A 23,089-nucleotide genomic window follows, 5' to 3' on the forward strand; every position below is an offset into this window, starting at 1 on the left:
AGTTTGGGGTTTCCAAATGGGCTTCCTTCCACTTTCACATGCAACCTGCACTAGCCAATCCTTCTCGCTCCCCTCTTCTTCTCCCATGGTTAACTTCCCCTCATCCAGAACATTGACTCAAAGTAGTTTCCAAGCTTCATCTTCTATTTTGCTAGGTGTCTTAATTCATGTATCCTCATATAAATCTTATTACACTTCAATTTATGGGCCCTTTGCCATACTTTATTTTTAAGATATTTTAGAGTAGTATCTTCATCTATAATTATATGCTCACATTATATACTCATATTATTTTATCATTTTTCATCATACATCATTATTTCTACTTACATCTGTTTACCTGTATTTGCTTTCTTACTACACGTGCAAAGACTAAGCTTTAATTTTCCATTTCATTTTATATCCAGAAAAATCATCTAACATCTTGTACTCAAAACACAAATTCTATATTTCCGGGAACTAACATGAAGTCTGATGTAGAATATACTCTAAATAATATCTGAATACTAATTAGCTAATAATTTCAAATAAAGCCAAGAGTTTTTAAACTTATAGAATGTGGATAGCAATGCATTAATATCTAATATACAGTGGTATACACTGGTAAAATTAAGAAATATGAGTAGGACAAAATATGTGTATTCTAAAGCACTTTATACACATCATGATGAATGTTAAGAACTGCCAAGATGTTAGGGTAGGCACATGTCTGACTGGGAAAATGGGTTTGAGGGGAAGTTTGAGGCCTTTTACAAATTTAGTTTAAAGTTTTCTATTTTAATGTCAAGAGAACAATCTATTTTAAATAATTCAATTTAATTCAATAATTCAAACACACTCAACCAAATAGCCTCAATTTAATATTTCCAAAGACACTTGTGTTTATTTCTTTGGCTACTGTAACAAATTGCCCTCAAGTCAGTAGATTAAAACAGCAGTGTTTTACATCTTTAAGGCCATAGTTTAAAATGAAGGTGATGACAGGGCCGCACTGTATCTAGGGTCTCTAGGGACATCGGCCTCTGCCTTTTCTAGCTTCTGATGGTTGCCAGATTCCTTGGCTTGGGGCCATTTAGCTTCAGTCTCTATTTTCATCTTCACAACAATTTCTCTGTTATCACTGTCATGTCTGTGTGTCTATTACAAGGATACTTGCCAATGAAATCCAGATCTGTGTGTCTTAGGGTTACTATTGCTGTGATGAAACACCATGACCAAAAGCAACCGCGGAGGAAATGGTGTATTTGGCTCATTCTTCCATATAACTATTTAGCTCTAAAGAAAGTCAAAGGAAGAACTAGAGCAGGGCAGGAACATGGAGGCAGGAATGGATGCAAAGGGCATGGAGGGATGCTGCTTACAGGCTTGCTTTGTGTGACATGCTCCGGCTACTTTCTTATAGCATCCCGGACTACAAGCAAGGGTTGCACCACCCACAATGGGTTAGATCCTCGCCATCCATCACTAATTAAGAAATTTTCCTTATGGAGGCTTTTTCTGAATTGAGGTTTCATGCTCTCTTATGACTCTATCTTGTACCAGATTGATATAAAGCTCCCCAGTATAACATGGATAATACAGGGTGTTCTCTACATCTCAACATATCCAACTTAGTTATACTTGCAAGGACTCTTTCTAAATAAGGTAATATGGCACAGCTTCTAGCTAATAAGGGACTGACTATCTTTTAAGGGGCTGCAATGTTCTATATGGCTTGGATAAGAGGAATTATGCCTTTTCATACATTGGATAGTTCAACTAGAATGCTCTCCTATTGTTGATCTAAGAGAAACAAAAATCTTATGATGACCTCTCTGGTAATTGTTGGGATGGGTATAAGGTACCTTCCCCTGTATACCTTCACAATATCTTTTCTTTCCCTTAAAAATGTATTGAATTGTCTGTAACTGAAGAAATGTTCTGTTGTGATTGTTATTAGTAGTATTAATATTAACACTGCAGTAAATAACTTTACATGTCCCATTGTGAGCCCAAATCATTTTGGAGGGGCAGTGAGTACAGAGGTGGAATTGTGTCTCTTGGAGTAAAGAGGAATGCATTGATCATATCTGCAATGAATGTGTGCAGTCAAATTCATTCTATGTAAAGCTTGGCACAGATTTGCTCAGAGTTTAGAATGGAGAACATAGGGTAAGCCTCTGTGGCACTCAGTTCTCTCCTGTTGTGATAAAATGCTGGGAGCAAGCAACTTTAAAAGAATTTGGCTCAGGGCTTCATGGATTCAGAGGCTTCAAGCCAATATGTCTGACTTAATAAGTCTGAGCCATGACAGAGTACCTCATAGGAGAAGAAAATATGGAAAAGCAACATTGCTCACCTCATTGTGGGCAGGTAGCAAAGAGAACGGGCTTTTATTTTTTAATGTTGCTTTTCTATTACTGAAATAAAACACCATGACCTGGGCAATTTACAACAGAAAGTATTTAATTTAGCTAAGGTTAGAGTCCATGATAGTGGAGGGGAAATGTCAGAACATGGTCCAAGAATGATGTCCTATGAGAAGAATTCTTAGTTCGTGTGTGAGCAAGAAAACAAGACAGGTCATGTGACCTCAGTTTCTTCAAAAACCATGAAACTGTTCTTGGATTATGCTTTTTTGCTCCTCGAAGGAATTGATAAGATTGAGTTTAGTTCAGATTATTCATGACACCTTGCTATTGTTATTTCATTACATGTCTCTATGGAAAAGCAGATTTTTGCCATGTGTGGCTTGCCCTGGTGATTGTATACTTTACTCATGTGACTCCTCTTAGCCTTCTGAGTATATAAATTGTCTGATGCTCTGAATAAGGTTGGCTATTGCAGGTGACTTTAGTCCACCTCATTTATGGGCTCCATTCTCTGAGGTTCCACTGCCTCTAGAGTGGTATACAGAAAGGAACAGTGGAGAGCTCTCATCTTGATTCACAAGCATGAGAGAGAGAGAGAGAGAGAGAGAGAGAGAGAGAGAGAGAGAGAGAGAGAGAGAGAGAGAGAGAGCGAGCACTGGAAATCACACAAATCTTTGGAAAACTTCAACTCCTCCCCCAATGACATACCTCTCCCATATCTCCTAATCCTTTTCAAATTATGTAATTAACTGGGGACCAAGCATTCAAATATGTGAAAAAGGGGACTATTCTCATTCAAATCATCAGAGTCAAAGCCAAAGGCATGTCTCCTAGGATCTACTTCCTCCAACTATGCTTCCTTTTCTACTTTCTACTTCATTCTAAGAGAGACACCAAATTAAACATCTATCAACTGAGTATCCCACTGCTCACATTTGTCCCTCTTGATCCACTCCTTTTCTCAGGGTCCTGCCTCTGAACATTGTACTTGAGTCGAAGCTTTCATCCTATGAGCCCTTGGAGGAGATTTCATGCTGTATGCATGAAGGTCTTGAGCAAAACCAGTGTCAGGAGGAGGTGAATTGTATAGTTTTGTTACAATTTTAAGCATTTTGTTTACTATTTGCTTTTTTAATTTAGAATTTTTAGAAATAACAGTACTACTTTAAATGCCAGATATAACATATATTCTCTTGAGAATCTGAGTTCCATCTCTTCTGTCATTTGCAATATGTGCCCATGAACATCATGCTAAGTTTTTTTTTGTTCTTTTGTTTTGTTTTGTTTTGGTTTTTCGAGACAGGGTTTCTCTGTGAAGCCTTGGCTGTCCTGGAACTCACTCTGTAGACCAGGCTGGCCTCGAACTCAGAAATCCGCCCGCCTCTGCCTCCCAAGTGCTGGGATTAAAGGCGTGCACCACCACCGCCCGGCTTTCATGCTAAGTTTATAAGAGCAGCTTCAGCAGGCCAGCTAGCCAGCTGTCATTTTCAGGGCTTTCTGGCTCATCTACTTCCACACCAGTCTCCTCCCTGAATCTCTGGCTCACTTTCTGTATATGAATCAAAGATCTATTTACTGCTTATTGTATCCATTAAGCCCATTTTTGTTTTATCTTCAGTCATGCTGTCCTTACGTGACAAGTGCCACCATATGCTTCCTATCTCTTTCTGTAGAACACAAGCAGGAACGTAATGCAAGTAGAGATCATGAAAGCCAGTGCTCCAGTCCGAAGAAGGTAGTCATGGAAAAGAGGCTGTTGCGGAGAGCCTATTGTGCAGGATAAGCCAGGTTAGCTAACTACAGAAGATTTTGTCTTCTGCAGTTTCTGCCCACGTATTCACCATGACAACAATAAAAATCTTGGAAACTCCGAACTAAAAACTTCAGGTGAGTATTTGCTTCTTCGTTGCATGGACATCATGGATTCATTTATGTGTGTTCTAGGAGCACTAGAGGAAGCCTGCACGGAAAGGAACGGGGCCTCTAGCACTAGCTCTGGTATCTAAACACCTTTGCTAAGTCATTCCGCTTCTCTGGGGCTTCCTCCTGTCTATGCTTTTGCTTCTGTTTTCTCTTCTAACTGGAATTCCCTGACATCTTCGATAGGCACGTTTTACTCATCTGAAGCATTGGCTTGGTGTCTTTTCCTCTCAGATGCATACTCTGAGAACCCCCCCACCCACGCCTGGGCATTTAGATGCTACTTTCTGTGACTTTCTGAGGCACCTTAATGACATGACTTTACTCTCCTCTATTGCTTTCCTCTGCCTCTCCTTTGTTTAGAAGTTCCGAGAAATAAAAAAAAAAGAAAAAAAAGAAAACAGAAAAAAAAGACTTTCTCTGTACATATGCACCTGCTATGGGATTGCTGAATGAAGAATGTTTACATCTACTGTTCTACCTGGGAAAAGAAAGAATTGCCAACATTGATGATTTGGATCTTTTAAAATCTGGAAAAATAGCATTATTTCTTTCTGCTTAAAAATGTTACCCTGTCTTAGTGTGTGTATGTGTGTGTGTGTGTGTGTGTGTGTCACTGTGTGGAATTTACAATGGTCAGTAACAATACTTCTGTTTTTAATTTAAACTTTTGTTCCAATGGAATTTTTTCTCAAATATAAAAATAATGACCTGATTTCCTGAACAATGGAGTAGGACACTCCCATCAGTGACTCCTTCCTTAATGACTCTGCTCCTCATTAGGAACACTGTCTCCACCATGCTGAATTCACTAAGGTGTTGTTATGACATGTTTATTTTCCTGTGTCTTTCCTGTATGTCTGCTGCCATTCCTACAGCTGTCATTTCACTGACCTAATAACTCCCTTAGCTACTCCTTCCTCAAAGTCCCCACATCCTAAATCTCTCTCTTCCAAAATCCTGGGAGTGAGTCAAAATGGTAGATAATAAAGGTTGTTTGGTTGGTCTGTCCTCACAAAAGAAGAAACGGAACTTGAGAATGTATGTGGCTTGTGCTGATGGTTTGTGACAGTTATGAAAAGGATTGTTGCTATTAATTTCTAGTTTCCACATCCTTAGGTTTGGAGATTTCTTAAGTTATGGGTTTACATAAACCTGATACACACGTTTTCTAGAAAAAAAAAGACATTCATACAATCTAAGTATAACTCACTGAATATCATACAATTTGAGTATAACTTCCTGAAAGGACTTAAAACATTTAAGTCACTTATTCTGAAAACATGTATAATAACAATAGTAATCATATTATTTAAAAGAGAGGGGATCCACACACATGCCATGCCATCCATGCAGGCTAAGAGACTACTTACAGGAGTCACTTCTCTTTTGGTTGTAGAGATTGAATTCAGGTCATTATGGCTGCGTAGCAGCATTACTTACTAAGTCACCTTGACTGCCCAAAGTCACTTGGTTTTAAAAAGCAACTGATGAAATTCTGGAATATGAACCCTCGTGTCTTCATTCATAAATTATACACAAGTGATTACAGTAGTTTATACATCTTGTACTCTATAATATTCAATAAATGATCATGTGAAAACAAGCATACATGCATATTTTAAGATCATTCTGTTCATATTGCACTCCCCTGGAATATATATGCAAGTAAAATACCCTATTTACAGAACTCAGGTCTATAATATGAGGGAGGGCAGATTAAACTCTGTGGAAGAACTGATTTTCAAACATCAAACTTATTTCCAGAGTCTACCGTATAACCTCATACACGTGTAACTAATAAATGGTGAGGATTAAGGAGCCCATGGGATGCTTTATAATACCATTGTCCTAACTCAAGAACAACTTTTCACATATATCATTAGATGTTTGCATCACTCAGGAGGAATGGTTACAGAGCACACTGGGATGTCTATGGCAGAGGGCTTTGATCTAGGGTTGAAACATTCAATTCTACTGGAAAGCTGACCTCCAGGGAATGCTTCTACCCATTTAGATTACTATGGAGTACATAAATGAAAAACCTCAGGCATAAGGACCAACCAGAGATATTTAGAACAGCAAGTGGTACAGAGGTACCAGGGGTGCCTAGCTACTTGTAATTTTCTAAGCCAGTCAATAAAGGGTGGGGACCGGGGTGGAGATACAAACAAACAAACCAGCAGGCACACTTTGAATTGACAGCACATGTATGTAGGCACTCTGGTATGAGTCTACATACTAACTTTGGGCACCCTTGTAACTGCCCAGCTAGTAAAGCACCAACAGTGTGTTGGTATTGCAGATGCACACCTAGCAGCCCCCTGCATAGTTCCCACTGAGTGCCTTGTAGATCCCGTGTTATTTGTGTCTTTCACTAAGTCTGCTTCTCTGGATAAGGTTTCCTCTCTGTAGGTGTTGTGTCCCCCCTCCCCTTCTCTTAGGCACAGAAACCTTTGAATCCTCTTTACCTCTGATTCTTTGGCTCCATTCTTATCGCCTGTACTACTTCTGATCTTGTAATTGAGTATCCCAGTGCTTCCAAACTATTTTATACAGCACACCAGGGTAGTTTTTCAAACACTCTAGGGCCAGTGAGAGGGCTCAGAAGCTAAAAGACCTTGCAACCAAGTTTTGACACCTGAATTTCACTCCACAGCTCCACATGGTGGAACAGGTCCTCTGACCTCCACAACACTCTTTGAACATGTGAATGCACACACAGCTACACCCCTGAACCAAACACAGAAATGTCATAAAATCATAATTTACATAGTGCAGGCCCGTGCTCTAGTCTGAATGCTTGTGTTATCCCCAGTTTCTTTTACTGAATGCTAATCTTCAAGGCATTGGATGACAGGGTGGGGGTGGGGTGACTTGAGAAGGTGATTAGTTATTGCCACGACAAAACAATCTGTCATGTCTTTTTATAAGGGCACTAATGTCATGACCTAATTGCTTCTGATAATACTGTCACACTGGAAATTAGGATTTCAACACATGAATTGTAAGGGAAACATAAACACCTCATGACACAGAATGAAAGAATGAAATGTAGGCATTAGGTGGCTTACTAAGATCCAAGCTAAGTAGTCAGGATAAGCAAATGCAGCAAGAAGACAGAGATGGAATCCTAGGGACATCTCAGGAACACACATCTAACCCCTGTTCAGACACCAGGTTTGTATATGTTTGGCCCAGGGAGTGGCACCATTAGAAGGTATATGGCCCTGTTGGAATAGGTGTGTCACTGTGGATTTGGGCTTTAGAATCCATATCCTAGCTGCCTGGAAGTCTGTATTCTACCAGCATGCCTTCAGATGAAGATGTAGAACTCTCAGCTCCTCCTGCACCATGCCTACCTGGTTCTACCATGTTCCTGCCTTAATAATAATGGACTGAACTTCTGAACCTATAAGCCAGCTCCCAATTAAATACTGTCCTTCATAAGACTTGTGTTGGTCATGGTGTCTGTTCACAGTAGTAAAACCCTAAGAAAGAAAGGTTCATGGCATGAGATCTAAGGAGAGAAGACATGAGTTTACAAAGCTGAGCTTGAACCCCAGCTAGGCTAGTGTAAGAATTTTTTGCTACAACTTGTTTAAAGTACATGACATCATTACTTAGAGTGTGTATGTATATGAGAAACAGATACCAGAGGCCCCAACCATTACCCCCATTCCCCAATACACACATCCCAGTTTTGAGATGGGGTTTCTCATTGGTCAGGTTCTCCTCTAATTAGGCTGTGTTGTCTGTCCAGTAAGCAGCAAGGATCTGCCTCCATAGTGTGTCCTTCTAATATGTGTTCTGGTAACTGAATTCACTGACTGAGACATTACCCATTGTTTTGATGTGGGTCTGATGATAGTTGTTTGGTGTGAGACTCCTGGACAAGGGGTGGAGATGCATATTTTACCTACCAAAGCAGGCCTGGCTTATAGGTTCTCCCAGCATCCCTCAGTCCCTACCTGGTGTACCCTTCCCCCAACCCTGACCTTTCCAGCTTTGGGGCCAGGTTGCCCTTTCCCCAGAGGCTCTTTCCTATACAATCCACACACATTTTGGGCTTCCCCCTTCTTCTCATTCTCTTCTCTCTCTTTTGCACTTTCTATCTCTTCTCTCTCCCCTCTCTTTCCCTTCCCATGGAGACTTCTCTAGCCCCAATCCTTGGGGCCAGTTAACTCTCCTGAAAACAGCCTCCCAATAAACCTGTTTAATCTAATCTAATCTGGCTTGAATTGGCTTTTTTCACCTGTGGAAATGTCTCAGGCTCATTTTTTATAGGAAAAATGCTTCCATTGCACCAGAGAGGTGCGTTAATATTGAAAGTGCTGATTTTTATTTAATGCATAGTAGTTGTGCATTTTCATTCCTTTACCTTGGAAAATCCTCTGTATCTGATCTTTCATATCTATAAGTAACTGTTATTGACTGTTATTTGTTGTAGTGTGATATACAGCTTTTAAAGTTACTCCTATCTAGATGCACTTTTGTAGCCATTAGCCACCCCTTCTCCAACCTCTCCCTCTCCTCACTCTCTGCTACTCATAACTGTACTCTTTTAGGAGAGCAATAGTTAGTAACTTGAAGCATTTCTCACACACCTGGCACTTTTCCAACTGCTATAGGGATATAACCTCATTGAGTTCTTATAGAGGACGTATTCTCTCCTTTATGAGACAAGCACAGCACAGAGGGTTTGACTGACATACTCCAAGTCAAGAGGGAGCAAGATGCAGCTTTTAACCAACTTGGTGACTCGACGCCACAGTCTTCGGATTGGTTCCTCATATTTTTTATTTGAATTTTAGTTCTTCCCCAACTAGAGTAAGATGCTTATATTTAATTCAAGGAGCGGTGGAACATGGTGAAATCCTGCTGATTAAGGCTGAAGTCTACTATGACCAGGTAGCTTCTCTGAGCTCAGTACAAACTAGAGGACTCCCTTTACCAGCACTTCCCCTTCTGGCCTGATTCCCCAAACCTACCTGGGGGGAAGGTCCAGTAGTCCTTGGCAGACCTACAAGTTCAATTTCCTCTTTTCCTCTTGCTCTTCTCCCAAATAAGGACCCACCCATCAAGTATCTGGGATTCCTGGAATGTCTGTCCATGCAAATGAGGTAATGACAGAGCTTTAAAAGTCTAGCCAAAAACTGATTTACCATGAACACTACTCCTTACTACTTTCCAAGGTTCCCTGGTTCACCCCAAAGAGGTATTCACACATGCTGAGATGGGCTAAAAAAAGCTGTTTCATTGAAGATAATCAGAGAAGGCCTTTGCCCAAAAGAGCTGTAACACTAAGATCTCAGAGAAGGTCTCTCTCCTCTATTCCCAGTCCCCTACCCTCATTTCCCATCGCTCACTCCTGCAGAACTCCACTGTTTGGGGATCTTTGGCTGGCTCTCCAACACACATACCATAGTGAAAGAGAATCAAGATTTCTCATGCTCATCTTATCAGAAAAGTTAGGTATCCTATGCCATGTGTAAAAAATGAAATATGTCCTGCAATCCGATGAACACATATTTATTGGGGGAGATGGCTCTGTGGGAGAATGGCTGTGTGCAAGCCTGAGGAGCTGAGTTGGGAGAGCTGGAAGTGTAGCCTAGAACTCTGGCGTTCCTACAAGAAGATGGGTGTTAAAGACATGTAAGTAGCTGGAAATTCAGGATTCTGCTATCCTGGTGTGTGTAGCTAGGAATAACACGGGGTCCTGTTCCTACTAGGTGAAAGGTAAGGACTGGCAGAAGATGACCATCCTCTGGGTACCATAGGACACTCACTTGCTCAACCAAAAACTGAAGAAAAAAATCACTACGACTTTTTAGAAGAAAGCTGTAACTTCTCCATGTCCTGGCTCTTCTTATGCCTGTGACAGAATGAACAAAGTGAACAAGGAGATAAACAGTAAGGGGAGAAAGAAGAACTTTCCACAAAGTTCTCACTAACTCTCGTAAGTAAAGGCTGGGCTGTGTGGAGCACAAGATTCCTGCGTGTTCCCCACAACTGACCTGGTCCCAAGAAGTAGGTTCCATATAGTCAAGACTCTTGACACATTCTTGAGAGACTTAAGGCACCTTTTACAACACCATCTATGAATCTACAAATTTAATTTAAAAATGGGGGCATCTATTAGCTATAGGTCATCCAGTAAAATGTCATTTTCTTTGGAATCCAAATATCTTGTCTTCAGAACCTTTGAAGATTGATTTCTCAGAGTAGTTGAAATCAAGCTTGAACACATTGCGTCTTTAGAGGTAAGAAATAGACCTTTTCAGTCAGTTGAAAAGACCTTGAATAGTCACTTTTTGAATATAAAATTGCTGATGTATTATTAGTAATGACAGGGCTAAAGAGAAGGTGAAATCCACTAAGTTTCTTCAGTTTTGATAACATGCAGCTGACATGTACTAGACAATCCACCCAGAGATGGTGTGGACTTCAATTCAATTCTGCATTTCGCTCAAAGAGCAAACGTTAGCCAGACATATAAAAGTACTTTACAACTAGTTACAGTACTTGTTCTTAGCCTTTTAGAGTCTGCTACAATCAGAACGTTTCATTTATAAAGCCTCACGTGATGAGCTTTTTACTCCTGGCCACAGTTTAGCTTCTCACAGACATCACAGGGTCAGGGAGGCACCTCAGCCTGTAGTAGGACAGTAGTAGTTCTCAAGGATGTTCACCTTGTACACCTGGGTGGCTTCAGTGGCTCTGCATAACTGCAACTGGTTTAACCAGCTCAGGAATCCTGCTTGGCAGAAGTAATAAAAAAGGGCAAAGATGAAGAGATTAGACAAGTACTTGGGACCTGGGAACAAGGTTTTAAATACACGTTTTTTACACGTTTTCACACACACACACACACACACACACACACACACACACACACACACACACCCTTCCTTCCCGGTTTTTCAAAGGTTGTTTCCCTGGGGCATTCCTGGAATCACAAGATTTCACAGTTCTTTGGAGGGCAGGATTGAAAGTGGTTTTGGGGGGTACTTTCCCAGAAAGGCTGAAGATTTCTGTGCTGCCAAGGTTAGCTCCCTCCCTGTTTTCCCAAACCTTGGTGGGCCTGGGCTGGGGATCCTGCAACTGGCCCATCCACCTTTGTCCTCCTGACCCAGACAGCTCCCTCCACAAGGGAGCGCAGGGCCAAACCTAGGTCGCGCCGCCCCCAGCCTCGAGGCTGTCTGCCAAGAGTTCGAGGCCACCCCAATCCGGATATGATGAAAGGGAGCCACAGAGAGAGAAGTGTTTGAAGAGTGTAGGAGTGGCAGCGCGAGGGTGAAAGAGACGCACAAGTGGATCCTAAAGTCCTTCCCCGGAGAGGGGCTGCCTGGAGGGAAGGGACAGAGTGCGGAGTCAGCGCGGGCGGCTGCCACTGTCGCCGCCACTCCCGGAGGCGGCGGGACGTGGTCAGGCTGCCGGGACGTGATGGGGCTGCGGCCCCAGCCTCGCTGACTACCGGTGGCGGGAGGAAGGGACTCGGAGCAGCCCGCGGGGCGCAGGGAGAGGGGGATGCCGAGGTAGGTGGAGGTCCCTTAGGTCGCTCTGCCGCCGGGGTCCCCGCGCGTCCCCTCCCAGCGCGCGCGTCCCGCTCGCAGCGTCACCCCCAGGCTGCTTTCAAATCTTAACTTCCCCGGGGTGGAGTTGGAGGAGGGACGCGGAGGGGGAGGGAATGGCCCCTGCGCGGCGGCGTGCTGCGCTCTAAAAACAGTTGATCCTGCTGTCCCTTTTGCTTTTCCCGCCAGAGGCAGGCCATTTCCTGTACCCAGAACCTAAGCAGCCGGGGTCGGTGCACCCCGCAGGGACGGCCCGGGCTCGGAGCGTGGCCCATGTCCGGCGCGGGTGAAGCCCTCGCTCCCGGGCCCGCGGGGCAGCAGTGCCTGGCCGAGGCGGGCGGCGGCCGGCTGGGCTCTCCGGCCCACGGTGAGTAACGAGTGCTTGGGAGTTGCGAGTTTCTGGGACGAGCTTGCCCACTTATGGATGGGGTGGTGGTGTTGTGGGGACGGTGGGGCTGCGAGGACGGTCTCCTACTTCGTAGTTGTGAACTTTTGCACACTTGGTGTTACTCAAACAAGTCTGCCAGAGGATCCCTGCCCCAGATCAACAACCGGATAGGAGGGCGGGGTCCCTAGTCCCTCTACTCCCCCATCCTTGGGAGAAACGGGCTGACTAGGGGGTTTCTACCTTCTACCTAAGCACTTCTTGGCCTGAGACTCAGGAGGGGTGTGAGGTCTCCAACCCTTGTCTAGTTTTCTTAAGTTCTTTTCTCATGCAGGGCTGTCTCTGCTCTCTGAGCAAGCGTGGGCTCTGCTCATCTTTCTGGTTCATGTGGGGTACTCTCACCCCCCAGGTTAAGCATCCAGGTTTCTGAGACCAGTTCCTTTTGGAATGGCTCCTGCATATGTTTTCAATAACGTTTGTTTTGAAATAAACATATTCCAAGAATGAATTAACTCTTTTGAGTTCTTCCAGAGGGAAAACAACATTTTTGCTTCTGGGAAGCTTCCATAATCACATTGTAAAATTCTTTGAAGGTAATAGAATTCAGGTGCTCTTTGGTGGCAGAACTAGACTCTTACATTTCCCTTGCCTTTTCCAGTAAGGACAATTCAAAAAAGAGAGTTCTGATTGGCAGACACCAGATAACTTTCCAGGTCTCCAAAACTCTTGATTTTAAGCATGTCTAAAATCTTGTCTCCCAGTACCCAAATATATATTGCCTTAAGTTTCTTTTTTTTTATTTATGCAGAAAAAAATTGGAAAAGAAGTTGCTGTTCTAGCCAGATTAGATAAAAGCAGAAAACATCCATGCTTAAATTGAAATGTTATGTTTATCAGTTTGTTTTAGAAGAGTGACTCATTTCTTTTCCTAAACAGAGAGAATACAGTGATTAGCTGTAAAACAGCACAGAACCAGACTGATAAACACGTGTTTTCTCAGAAGCAGCCCGTCTTACACACACTGGATTGTCAACATGGTCATTCCCCTGCCATTAGCCATGCCTGTCACAGACATAGCCACTCGTGGCTAGGCTCTTTATACTCCCACTTGAACCATTAACCACTGCTGTCAAACAATGTTTATGCCAAAAATCAACAGCAAACACTCCAGGTAAAATGATTTGGTTTGGAAATAGTTAATATGCACAAAATTCAGTGTTAATGCTAGGAATGTTTAAAAATCTCTGGAAGAACTTGCCATGATACCCCGCATACCTGTGCAGTACAACGCTGCTGCTTGGTGACAGGAGATCTGAGCACAAGTAGTAAGACATCTAAAAGGGCCTGAGGTTAAGTGCTAGCTGTGTACAGCATGCATACCTCTCTATGGAAAATCAGTGTCCTCTTGCAACTGAACATCAACTTCCTCAAATAGTCACACCTTCTTACCTTATCTTTGGGTTTTTGTTGACCTTTCTGAAAAACAAAACCTAGTGTCTGAGCATAGTAGGACGGCAGTGTGTAGCTAATCCAAGTTATAACCAACTTCTGAAATACTGAGTTATGTTCTCATGCAAAATTCCTGTAGAAATACCTCGGTAGGTGAAAGGTCATTTGGGCCATGCTTTGCAGATATGATTCCTCTGTGGTCATTTGTTTCCTTTTCTTTTGAACCACACTTACTATTACATGTTCAGTTAATATATGTAGAACCACACTTAGTATGGTGTCATGAACTATTCACTCTGTTAACCCAAGGTGTAATTCTTAAAAATTGGAAGTAACTTAAGGAATTTTTAAAAGTCTACTTTGAACGTCCTAATCAAATTTTGGGATCAGTCCTGTTAACCTTCAGGGTGGTGCTGGGAGATGTAGCAGATGTAAATGTAGTCAGTTGCATTTTTCAAAGCTGCATTGCAAAAGTTTCCTTTACTGAGAGGGCAGCCCTGAACATTTACCCTTCTGTTGTGCTTCTGTGCTTTTTTCCTGTTGCTTTGAAAGCATTGTAGATATTACAGCCCTAATATCTATCTATAAAGGTGTTACAGGGTAAGGCGCTTGCGTGCTACACGCTGTAAACGGGACCAGGAAGGTGGCAGGCAAGGTGTTTGTGGGTTCAGGGTCCAGAAAAGGAAGTGGGCCAAGAGATAGCACGACTTAGTTCTAGTTAAGTGCTATCATGTAGGTTCATATCTTCTGATGTCCGAAGGGCTACTGGAAATCTAGATTAACATGTGTATTGTTTCATCATTTTATATTAACTAATTGCGTGGGGTTTTTGTTTGTTTGTTTGTTTGTCTGTTTGTTTTTCCCCTGTGGCAAAGAACCAAGCAGTCCGGAGGCTGGCTGTGACCTCTGGGGTCTGACTTGTCTCTGCTTTTGCAAACAGAAAGTAAATGTGTTTTAAAATGATTCTCCTGTTTATAACCAACTTCTGAAATACTGAGTTATGTTCTCATGCAAAATTCCTGTAGAAATACCTCGGTAGGTGAAAGGTCACTTGGGCCACGCTTTACAGATATAATTCCTCTGTTGTCATTTGTTTCCTTTTCTTTTGGATTAAGCATTTGAATGCTCTTCCTGCTATCATGGAGTACTGTAATCGAAAGAGCCTTTCCATTAAGTGTTACATTCAGAAATATGTGATTTATACGTAGCAAAATCTTTAGAAATCATTTATTCCAATTGGTTATGTTTTCAGATGAGGGAAAGGACTCCCAAACAATTTAAGGGGCTTGCTCAGTGCAACGATTGCCCCACAGACAGGGACACACAAGAATTTAAGGGGCTTGCTCAGTGCAGTGATTGCCCCACAGACAGTGACACACAGGAAATCAGGTGGAGCACAAATTATAAAATGTATGCTATAGTGATAAATGCTGTTACAGTAGTGAATCAATACTACCTTGTCACATGGGGAGATGCACTGAAGTTAATAGACTCTGGATAGTGTGAATCACTGGAGCCTGTTTCCATCCCAACCCCCACCCCAGTGCACTTGCCAAGGCGTACACTGTTGGACTCAGTGCTGGTATATACTTTAATGTGATAATGTGTGATTTAATGTACTCTTGTCTCTAGGGAGAGTCCTCTGAGACTATTAGGCGGACTTTTCATAGCAGGATGCAAAATGCCAGTGAAGTTAATTAAAAATAATCTAAAATAGAAGCGAGGGAGAGGCTCTTCAAGTTGAAACTGCTTAAGAGGAGCTCTGACTTAGAAGCTTAGCTGAGTTGTCAGGAGTTTACAGAGCTAATCAGATTTCCTTTTGGGGAAGCCTGTTTGTTTCGATTTATATAATGTAAGCTTTACATATCTGAATTTCTTTACTCTTGTCATACTGTTTTATCTCTTTTTAAAGACGCCATTTCTCAAAATTTATTATCTTTGGACAGCATCTGTCATTAATTCTGAACCGGAGATGATTTGGGCCTCAGGAAGAATTTTGACTACATCTGGAGACATGTTAGGTGGTCCCAACATGGCAGGGTATGTTACCCACATTTGGTGAGCAGAGGGCAGGAATACCACTCAGCATCCTCCAGGGGACATGATAGCACAGTCCCAGAATAATACACAGCCTGGCCCAAAAAAAGTCAGTACCGCTTAGACAGAAAAACTTTCTGTCCTTATTTCTTGGGCACCAATGGGAATTCATCCTTACTAAGGTGCATAATACGAGTGTCTAAGGGGAAAATCAGAGAATCTGCATCTGCACAAGTTCCGGGTGGTACTTGATTCTGTCTAAGGTTTATTAATTTAGAGCCCTTATCCATAAAAATACCCATTTTACTGACTTTTAAGTAGAGAGTAGTCCTTTCTTCTTATGCTGGGAGTCAGAGTGCAACAGAGACTCTTCAAAAAGCTGTAAAAGCAACTCTAAATTTAAATTTTATTAGTTCATGAAAACTTTCTATTGATGCTCTCCCCCCAATTTTGGTTTTATATTTCAATTCAATCTCAAAGTACTTCTGAGCTTTGAAACCATATATTCTAAAATAAACTATGTCTTAAACAAGCGTAAAAGAGATAAAAGGGGGAAATCGAAGGCATGCCACAGCGAATAGGATTCAGACATTCCCTTTGCCGCCTCAGTAAAGATTCTTGTCCTGCCTCCTTTCATAGCTTCTTGGAGATGCCTCTGTGTAGCAAGACACAGGGACAGCTCTCACCTTCCACATGAGTCCTGCTCATGTGTATGTGGGACTCTTGGTACCTGGATTTTATTTTTGCCTAAAAATAGTAGTAAATTATGTTTAGATCCTTTAAAAAAATTCACAAGATTGTTGGAAATAAAAGTTATTGAAACTTTCATGTTTTTTTATGATAAATTCCAAACAATATACTATTACAAATCTGGCAGTCGCAGACAAATAAGAAAGAATAAAAATAAACCCATTAGAAGCTATCTTAAAACACTTCTCCAATATATATGCTTGAGGAAGGACAAAGATAATTAGGAAAATAGATGGAGAGTTGTTATGATTTAAGGGGTATGTGGGGACATTTTTAGGCACATCGAAGGCCTAAGTCCTAGTAAGCAAGAAGGGAGCTATGCTTAGTTTATAAGATTATCTCTGGGAGGGCGTGGCTTTTCAGCACTGTTTTTCCCTTTGCTAAGAGTCAGATGACTTGAGGAATGCAAACTGGAAAATTTTAATAACAAAGGTACAGAAGGAAAGGGAAAGAAGGAAGGAAAGCAGGAAGGAGTGAATTAAAACTGATCAACTTATGCATTGATTTAAATATTTGGAGAGTTTGAGTGGCATGGATTGAATGGTAGGAAAGATCTGTTTTATGGTTTAGCATGGAAGAACTGGGCAGACGACTAGCATGTTAAATATGTTTACATACATGTATATGTATACATACATAAACACACACACCTACAATTGTGTACCATAATATAGGCACAAAGAAAATTCAAGAAATAGGAAGACACCAATCATCTCTAGTTTGGCAAAGTCTTCAGGAAGATGTAATATGACATGGGGTAGAAAGCATGACTCACTCAGGAGGGTAGATTACAGAAGGTTGAGTACTCCAGACAGATAATTGTGTGGACTTCATGAAAGAGCAGAAAATGACAATGGAAACTATCAAGATTTTTTGGCAATTATCTAGAGGGTCACTACAGTAGCCTGGAAATGAGTAGATCCAGGACAGCGCTAGTGCAGGGGACATTGAAGTATTTAAGAACAGCGGTGAAAATAGGATAACCCTTGCCTCTCTTTGAAGGCCCGCTGATATTTACTAATCTTTGATTCTTTTATGGTGAAGTGTAGTTTAGATATGTGTTGATGAATTAAGTGGGCATTGTTATGTAAAATATGTAATGTGGAAGCTGTTGCAAAGATAGGAATTTAAAGCCGTCTAGATTTGCTCTGTCTTTAGCATGGTAACATGCAGGAGCCTTAAAGTCTTGTTTTGAGTATGTTGAGTCCAGGGAGCTTTACTTTAGTCATAGTCACCAATAAGTAGCTGAAAACTGGCTTTGTAAGTATGTGCAGGTGGGTGTCACCATCAGGGAGGTAGACAGTGTGCTCCAGATTCAGTGAGGGGATGAAATCTTGAGGGAAGGGCTATACTTTGGATTGAAGTAGAAAAAAAATACAGAAGAGGAGTATATAATGGCTCTCCAGAAGTATTGAATATTTAATGTTATTTAGTGGTTACATGAGGTAAGAATTGTCATTTGTAAAGGACAAACGATGTGCATAGAAAGCTTCTTCCCAGAATGGATGGTTGAGAATTCTCACCTTACTGTGAAGAGACCTCAGGAAAGAGGCATCAGAATATAACATGGGTTAATTTGGGTGTCTGTGTTGTGTCAAGCACTTGTAGCACAAAGGGTCAATTTCTAGAAAGGGTTTAGAGAGTTGGGATAACTTCCCTTTGAGATGGTGTGAGAGAAAAGGATTAAATGATAATCTGGAGAAAATCAGATAAAAAGAGGCTATTGAAGGCCCAGCTCTTCTCACTAAAGTAGATGGTAGTATTTGTAAAGAGCAAGGGAGCTTAGGATGAGCCAAGACATTTGAGATTTGTGGGAAATGTTGAAAGAGGAATGTATTCAAGAGAGAATCAAACTGATGCAAACCGGGGGCTCTCAGTGAGGCTGAAAGCTTAGCTAAGAATGAGTGGCATGAATTCTGCTGGACAGGGATCAGCATGGCTGACTGGCTTTCTCAGAAGGGCTCATGTGGGAGCTTGGGAATAGAAGCAGAGAGAATGGATTGTGGAATTGGCATAGGACAGGGAATTGGCAGGGTTTCAGAAAGTCATGGAAGAAAGAGGGACAAAGGACAAGCATCCTGTAGATGTGGCTGGAGTGTCTTTGTATTCACTGGTCATCATTTCTGGTTGGTAGAGGAGGAGGAGAGAGAGGAAGGGAGGAGGAGGAGGAAGATAGAGAAGGAATGCTTCCCAGCTAGCAAACATTGCCACAGGCAGGTGAAGACTCTAGCCGAGTGAGGGCTGCTTTGTTTGGTCAGTCAGCCTTCAAGGACTTGATATATATGATCCAGTGACCTTTACAGAGCTGTGAGGGAAGCTGTGGAATTTTGGGGTGTGTCTGGGCTTTTCCTGTTTCTTTCAACCTTATTTCCTGGATCTGGTTGAGATGATTTCATGGAAAGAAAGCCAAATAACAGTGCATTTTACCAGTATTATATTTTCATAGTAATAAAAGGGTGGGGGAAAACTGAGGAAACATAAATTGACATAGTGTACGATTATGCCAGTTGAAAATGGAAAATAGTCTAGAACAACAAACAACAGGGAAAAAAAATTCCATCTAACCACATGAGATAATGTAGATATTCTCTTGTGGGAAGGCAGAGGCTAAAGAGGGTGATTTCTGTCTCTATCCCTAAGTATCTGCGTCTGCTTTTGTTAAAAGCCAACTGTGTACATTGCCTGATTCTCGACTTTGGGATGATTCTAATGTTGGTGGTTCCCTGGTGGCAGAGTGAAGAGGTTGTAGCCCTTCTATTTCAGAGAGAGGTTGTGTATATGAACCAGTATTTTAAATTTCTCTCCTTCCTTTTTTTCTTTCCTCCTCCCTCTCCATTTCTGCTCTGTCCCTCTTGCCAGTAACAGTAGCTCTTCCCAAAAGGATTTAAAAGTCCAGCACTTCTTTCCACCTTAGCATGCATACCCAGGAGGAGTAAAGCTCTTCAACCTTAAGCTTCTGAAGTAGGAGTTCTAGTTTAAAGTTCTAATTCTGATCACTCAAACCCCAGTAAGCAGGAACTTACTATTTTAACCCGAAAATGTTAATTTTGCTTGTGGTTTTTACTTGCAGTCTACTTCTGTTTTCAGATTCACGCCCACATGAGCTGAACAAAGATGATTCACATACATGTGCCTTTCGGCTCGGTCTTTTTTGTAGTCTTAGGAATGGAGCTGGAAATGAGTTTTATGCTAGCACGTACATGTTAGTATTGACATTTGAAAGAGAAGGACCTGTCCCCAAGTGTTTGGTGCACCTGCTGTATATACATGGTCCCTTGAAGATTAAGAATGCTTATGTGCATAACTGTACCCATAAGGCATATAGCCATATGCAAATTGTGAGGGAGGATGTGAGGTCTGCTAAAAGGAATTGCAATCCTCGTTTACATATCACTGGAAGATTACAACAAATTCTTGTTGAAATATGTGACCAGTTAGTTGGTACCAGTTGTCAGTCAGGCAGTTGTGGTTTAATTCTGGAGCTTCTCAGAATGTGTAGTTACTGGAAGAGACACTCAGGATGATGAGAAGGATTTGGTTTTGTTGGCCTTGTGTTGCTGGTGACATCAGTTGAAGAATGTATGACACAGATCTTGGGCTTTACTTCTTTACTCCTTTATGTTGGTTTGAATTTGTGCAGAGCTGACACTCAAAATGAGGTAACTTGTATGTAGCAGAGCAGCTGTCAGAAACTCTGAAGTCAGATGGCGGAGTGGTCAGGAGCCAGCTCTGCCTTCTTCACCCAAAGCATAGCTTTCCTTATCTGTCTCATCATGGGGCAGCTTCTGACCTTTAGAGCATGTATGCATATAAACCTGGTTTCTTATTTTACCCAAGTTATAAGCAGAATTCTTAGTAAGTCCTTTTTTTTTCCTGAGAGGTTTCATCACTTCTCAGTAAGAAGTTAAGATAAATTATCAAGCACAAGAAAACAAGGAAGGAGCTCTTGGCCAGTGTGCAATGTGAAAAGCAGTTTTTTTTTGTTTGTTTATTTGCTTAGCAAACAAGTATTTAACATAATTTTCATATAAAACCAAGTAGCATAATCTGAGGACAAAAAATATAGTTTCTGTGTAACTCTTTATCTAAGGAACACTGTGTTGAGTTTTTTTCTGAAAGGAAAGTACTCCTACTCCTTGGGAAGGAAACAGATGGACGGCCTGGCAGGGATGGCAGTGAACAGAGATTTATAAGAAGGTGGGAACTCCTAACTAGCAGAAATGGTAAATGATTAATGTTGAAGACACGAGGAAAATTGGAAAATAAAAGTTGCTGATGGTTCTGTTCCTACCATTGCCCAAGATTTGGACTTCAGTAGGAAAATAGGCGGGAAGCATTGAAGACTGTGAGGGGTATTGGGAAAATCACTGTGTTTCCTTTGTAAAGATGATAAGCCTATCCGGATATCTAAGATAAGGGAACTGTACAATGACATCCTGTAGCTGAAGAATGGGTGAAAGGTAAAGAGATGATAGAGATCACAGAGCTACATAAATCCGGGTTGGTGGGGTTAAAGGAGAATTCAACAAATGTAGCATCCCAGAGGTGGGGCTGAGAGTGTTCCAAAGGCGAGTTAGGGAATGATTTCAGAGCCTTCTGGTTTAGGTTTCTGAGAACTGGCAGAAGCTCTACCTCCTGACTTTAAATTGAATCTGTATCAACAATTTGACAGTGTAAGAAATCAATGTCAATATAATTTTAATTCATACATCATTATTTTGTTTTTGTCCTTACCACAATTTGTCATAGCCTGCTCTGTCTTCTCTTTTTTGTTTACTTCAAAGTCAGAGTCTTGAGCTTTGAAATGCTGTTACAGATTAAACAACCCCTTTGGCTCATTGTTGAGTTCCAGTGCCCTTCATTCTTGTAAAAGTGCCAAATGAGGGTTCACTGCTTGGCCAGAGAACCAGAAAAGGAATTTGGTCCTGATCAAATCACTTTGAGCTAACAGAAAAGTGTTGAAAACTGAGACCACTGAAAGAGGGATTCTAAAGTACATTATGTGCATGAACAAAAATGTCACAACCAAACCCACAATGTAGGATGTAGTCTGAGCACTACACACTAATAATTTTAAAAGGAGGAGTAAAGAAAAGAAAGGTGAGCTTGACAAGATTAAAGATGAGGATATCGTGTTGACACAGGGGGAGATGGCAGAGTTTTAGTTCATTCTACACGAAGTTCATAGAGAACTAAGTAAAGAATCTACTGAGGACACCGTGTCTGGATTTCAGTAGTCAGTTGCACAGAATGTTTTTCCAACATTCTCTCTTCTAGGTAAGGTTAAGACCACTGTGTCCATAAGGACTACTAGAATGCAAATCCAGAGAATGAATTGAGGTAGTTATCATAGGGGCGAGAGAACAGGAGACATTTTAAAAGATACAGCCGTCACATAAGGCAAGGATAAACATTTATGTAGATTTACTTGCTGGTCAGCTTTGTAAACAACAAACTGAAGCGAATCAATCAAAGTGATATGGGAGATGATGTTAGCTAGTCATGGTGACAGGCTTTGGATAAGAGTGATTGGCAATTGCAGTTCTGCCTTAACCAGTTCCTTTCTCCTGAAGGACTAATGTCTGCATCTTTTGTCAGTTCTTGGGGGATGATGAGTATTGGATGTTTTCGTCTGAGTTTGTGTCATGAGTAATTCTTGAGGCTACTAAGACAAGAGTGCTACATTCCATGAACCTTTGAATGTTTGACTATAGGGTGAGTGATCCGGAGAAAACATTGCTGAGCTTGACAATTCCATGCCCCAGGATCAGATGACTGAAAAGTACATTCACCAGATTAGGAGCCTAAAGGTACTAGAGAATAAATGTTAGAGGTAATACATTCTCTTTCCCTTACCAAATTTCTTTCTAACCCTCTCTCCCTTTTTAAACATGGAGTGTGTAGTATCTTTCTCTGCCTCCTGATTTACTGAGAATAATTTTAAACGACCAGTGCATTTTATACCATCATTTAATGTTCATATTCAATCACATATTTATATTTTTGTAAATATTTCCATTTTGCTTATACATATTTTCCTTTGGCCACTTCAGTAGATAAGCTGGATCATTTATAGTTGCTTTGTTTATTTTTTGTTTTGTTTCATTTTTTTTTCCATTTTGAATCCAGTCAGACCTTATTCTTCTGAATTCTTTTTGAAGGAATTCATTTCAGATCTTGCTGAAAAGTCTCACCAGTTTTCAAAATACAGGTAACGATGAATTAATTGAATTGACTTAAGCATTCAATTTAATCCATAAATACTCAGAATTTATTTGTGATTATGTGTATTTTTTTCTGTTTATAACATCATGGATGTTTATCTATAAGCCTGTTTGTCCACCAATGTGTGTACAGTGGTTATTTATATGATCTTACGTGCTTTTTGGAAGAGAAGATTGTAATCCACTGGGAGGAATGAACGACGAAAGCTGGATTTGCTTTGTTCTGTAAAGGTCGTTAGGCTTCAGGGTTGTTGTGTTGTTTTGTTTTGTTTTCCTTTTGGATCAGTGAAGAAGTGAAATTCCAGGCCCCAGGTCTCTTCCTGAGAGCTGGCTTAACTTTATTTTTGGTTTTAAAGGTTATATTTGCAGAATTTCCACATTGTTCTGAGCTGCTGGGAA

The 23,089-nt window shown here is 41.2% G+C and overlaps 1 protein-coding gene across 2 annotated transcripts in view; it reads left to right on the forward strand.

Annotated features, from left to right (window-relative positions):
- The first annotated feature begins 11,503 nt into the window (after positions 1-11,503).
- Mdfic (MyoD family inhibitor domain containing) overlaps positions 11,504-23,089 on the forward strand; it is a 148,845-nt gene continuing 137,259 nt past the window's right edge. Inside the window, exons 1-2 of one of the 2 annotated variants that reach the window (XM_031381209.1) lie at positions 11,504-11,809; positions 12,035-12,212. In XM_031381209.1, coding sequence (XP_031237069.1) covers positions 12,119-12,212 — 94 coding nt within the window. In that variant the 5' untranslated portion in view covers positions 11,504-11,809; positions 12,035-12,118. The remainder of the gene's footprint in view (positions 11,810-12,034; positions 12,213-23,089) is intronic. The other variant, XR_004121883.1, reaches the window with a different exon arrangement.

Source organism: Mastomys coucha, unplaced genomic scaffold (genome assembly GCF_008632895.1).
Source record: "Mastomys coucha isolate ucsf_1 unplaced genomic scaffold, UCSF_Mcou_1 pScaffold20, whole genome shotgun sequence".
NCBI classification, from domain to species: domain Eukaryota; kingdom Metazoa; phylum Chordata; class Mammalia; order Rodentia; family Muridae; genus Mastomys; species Mastomys coucha.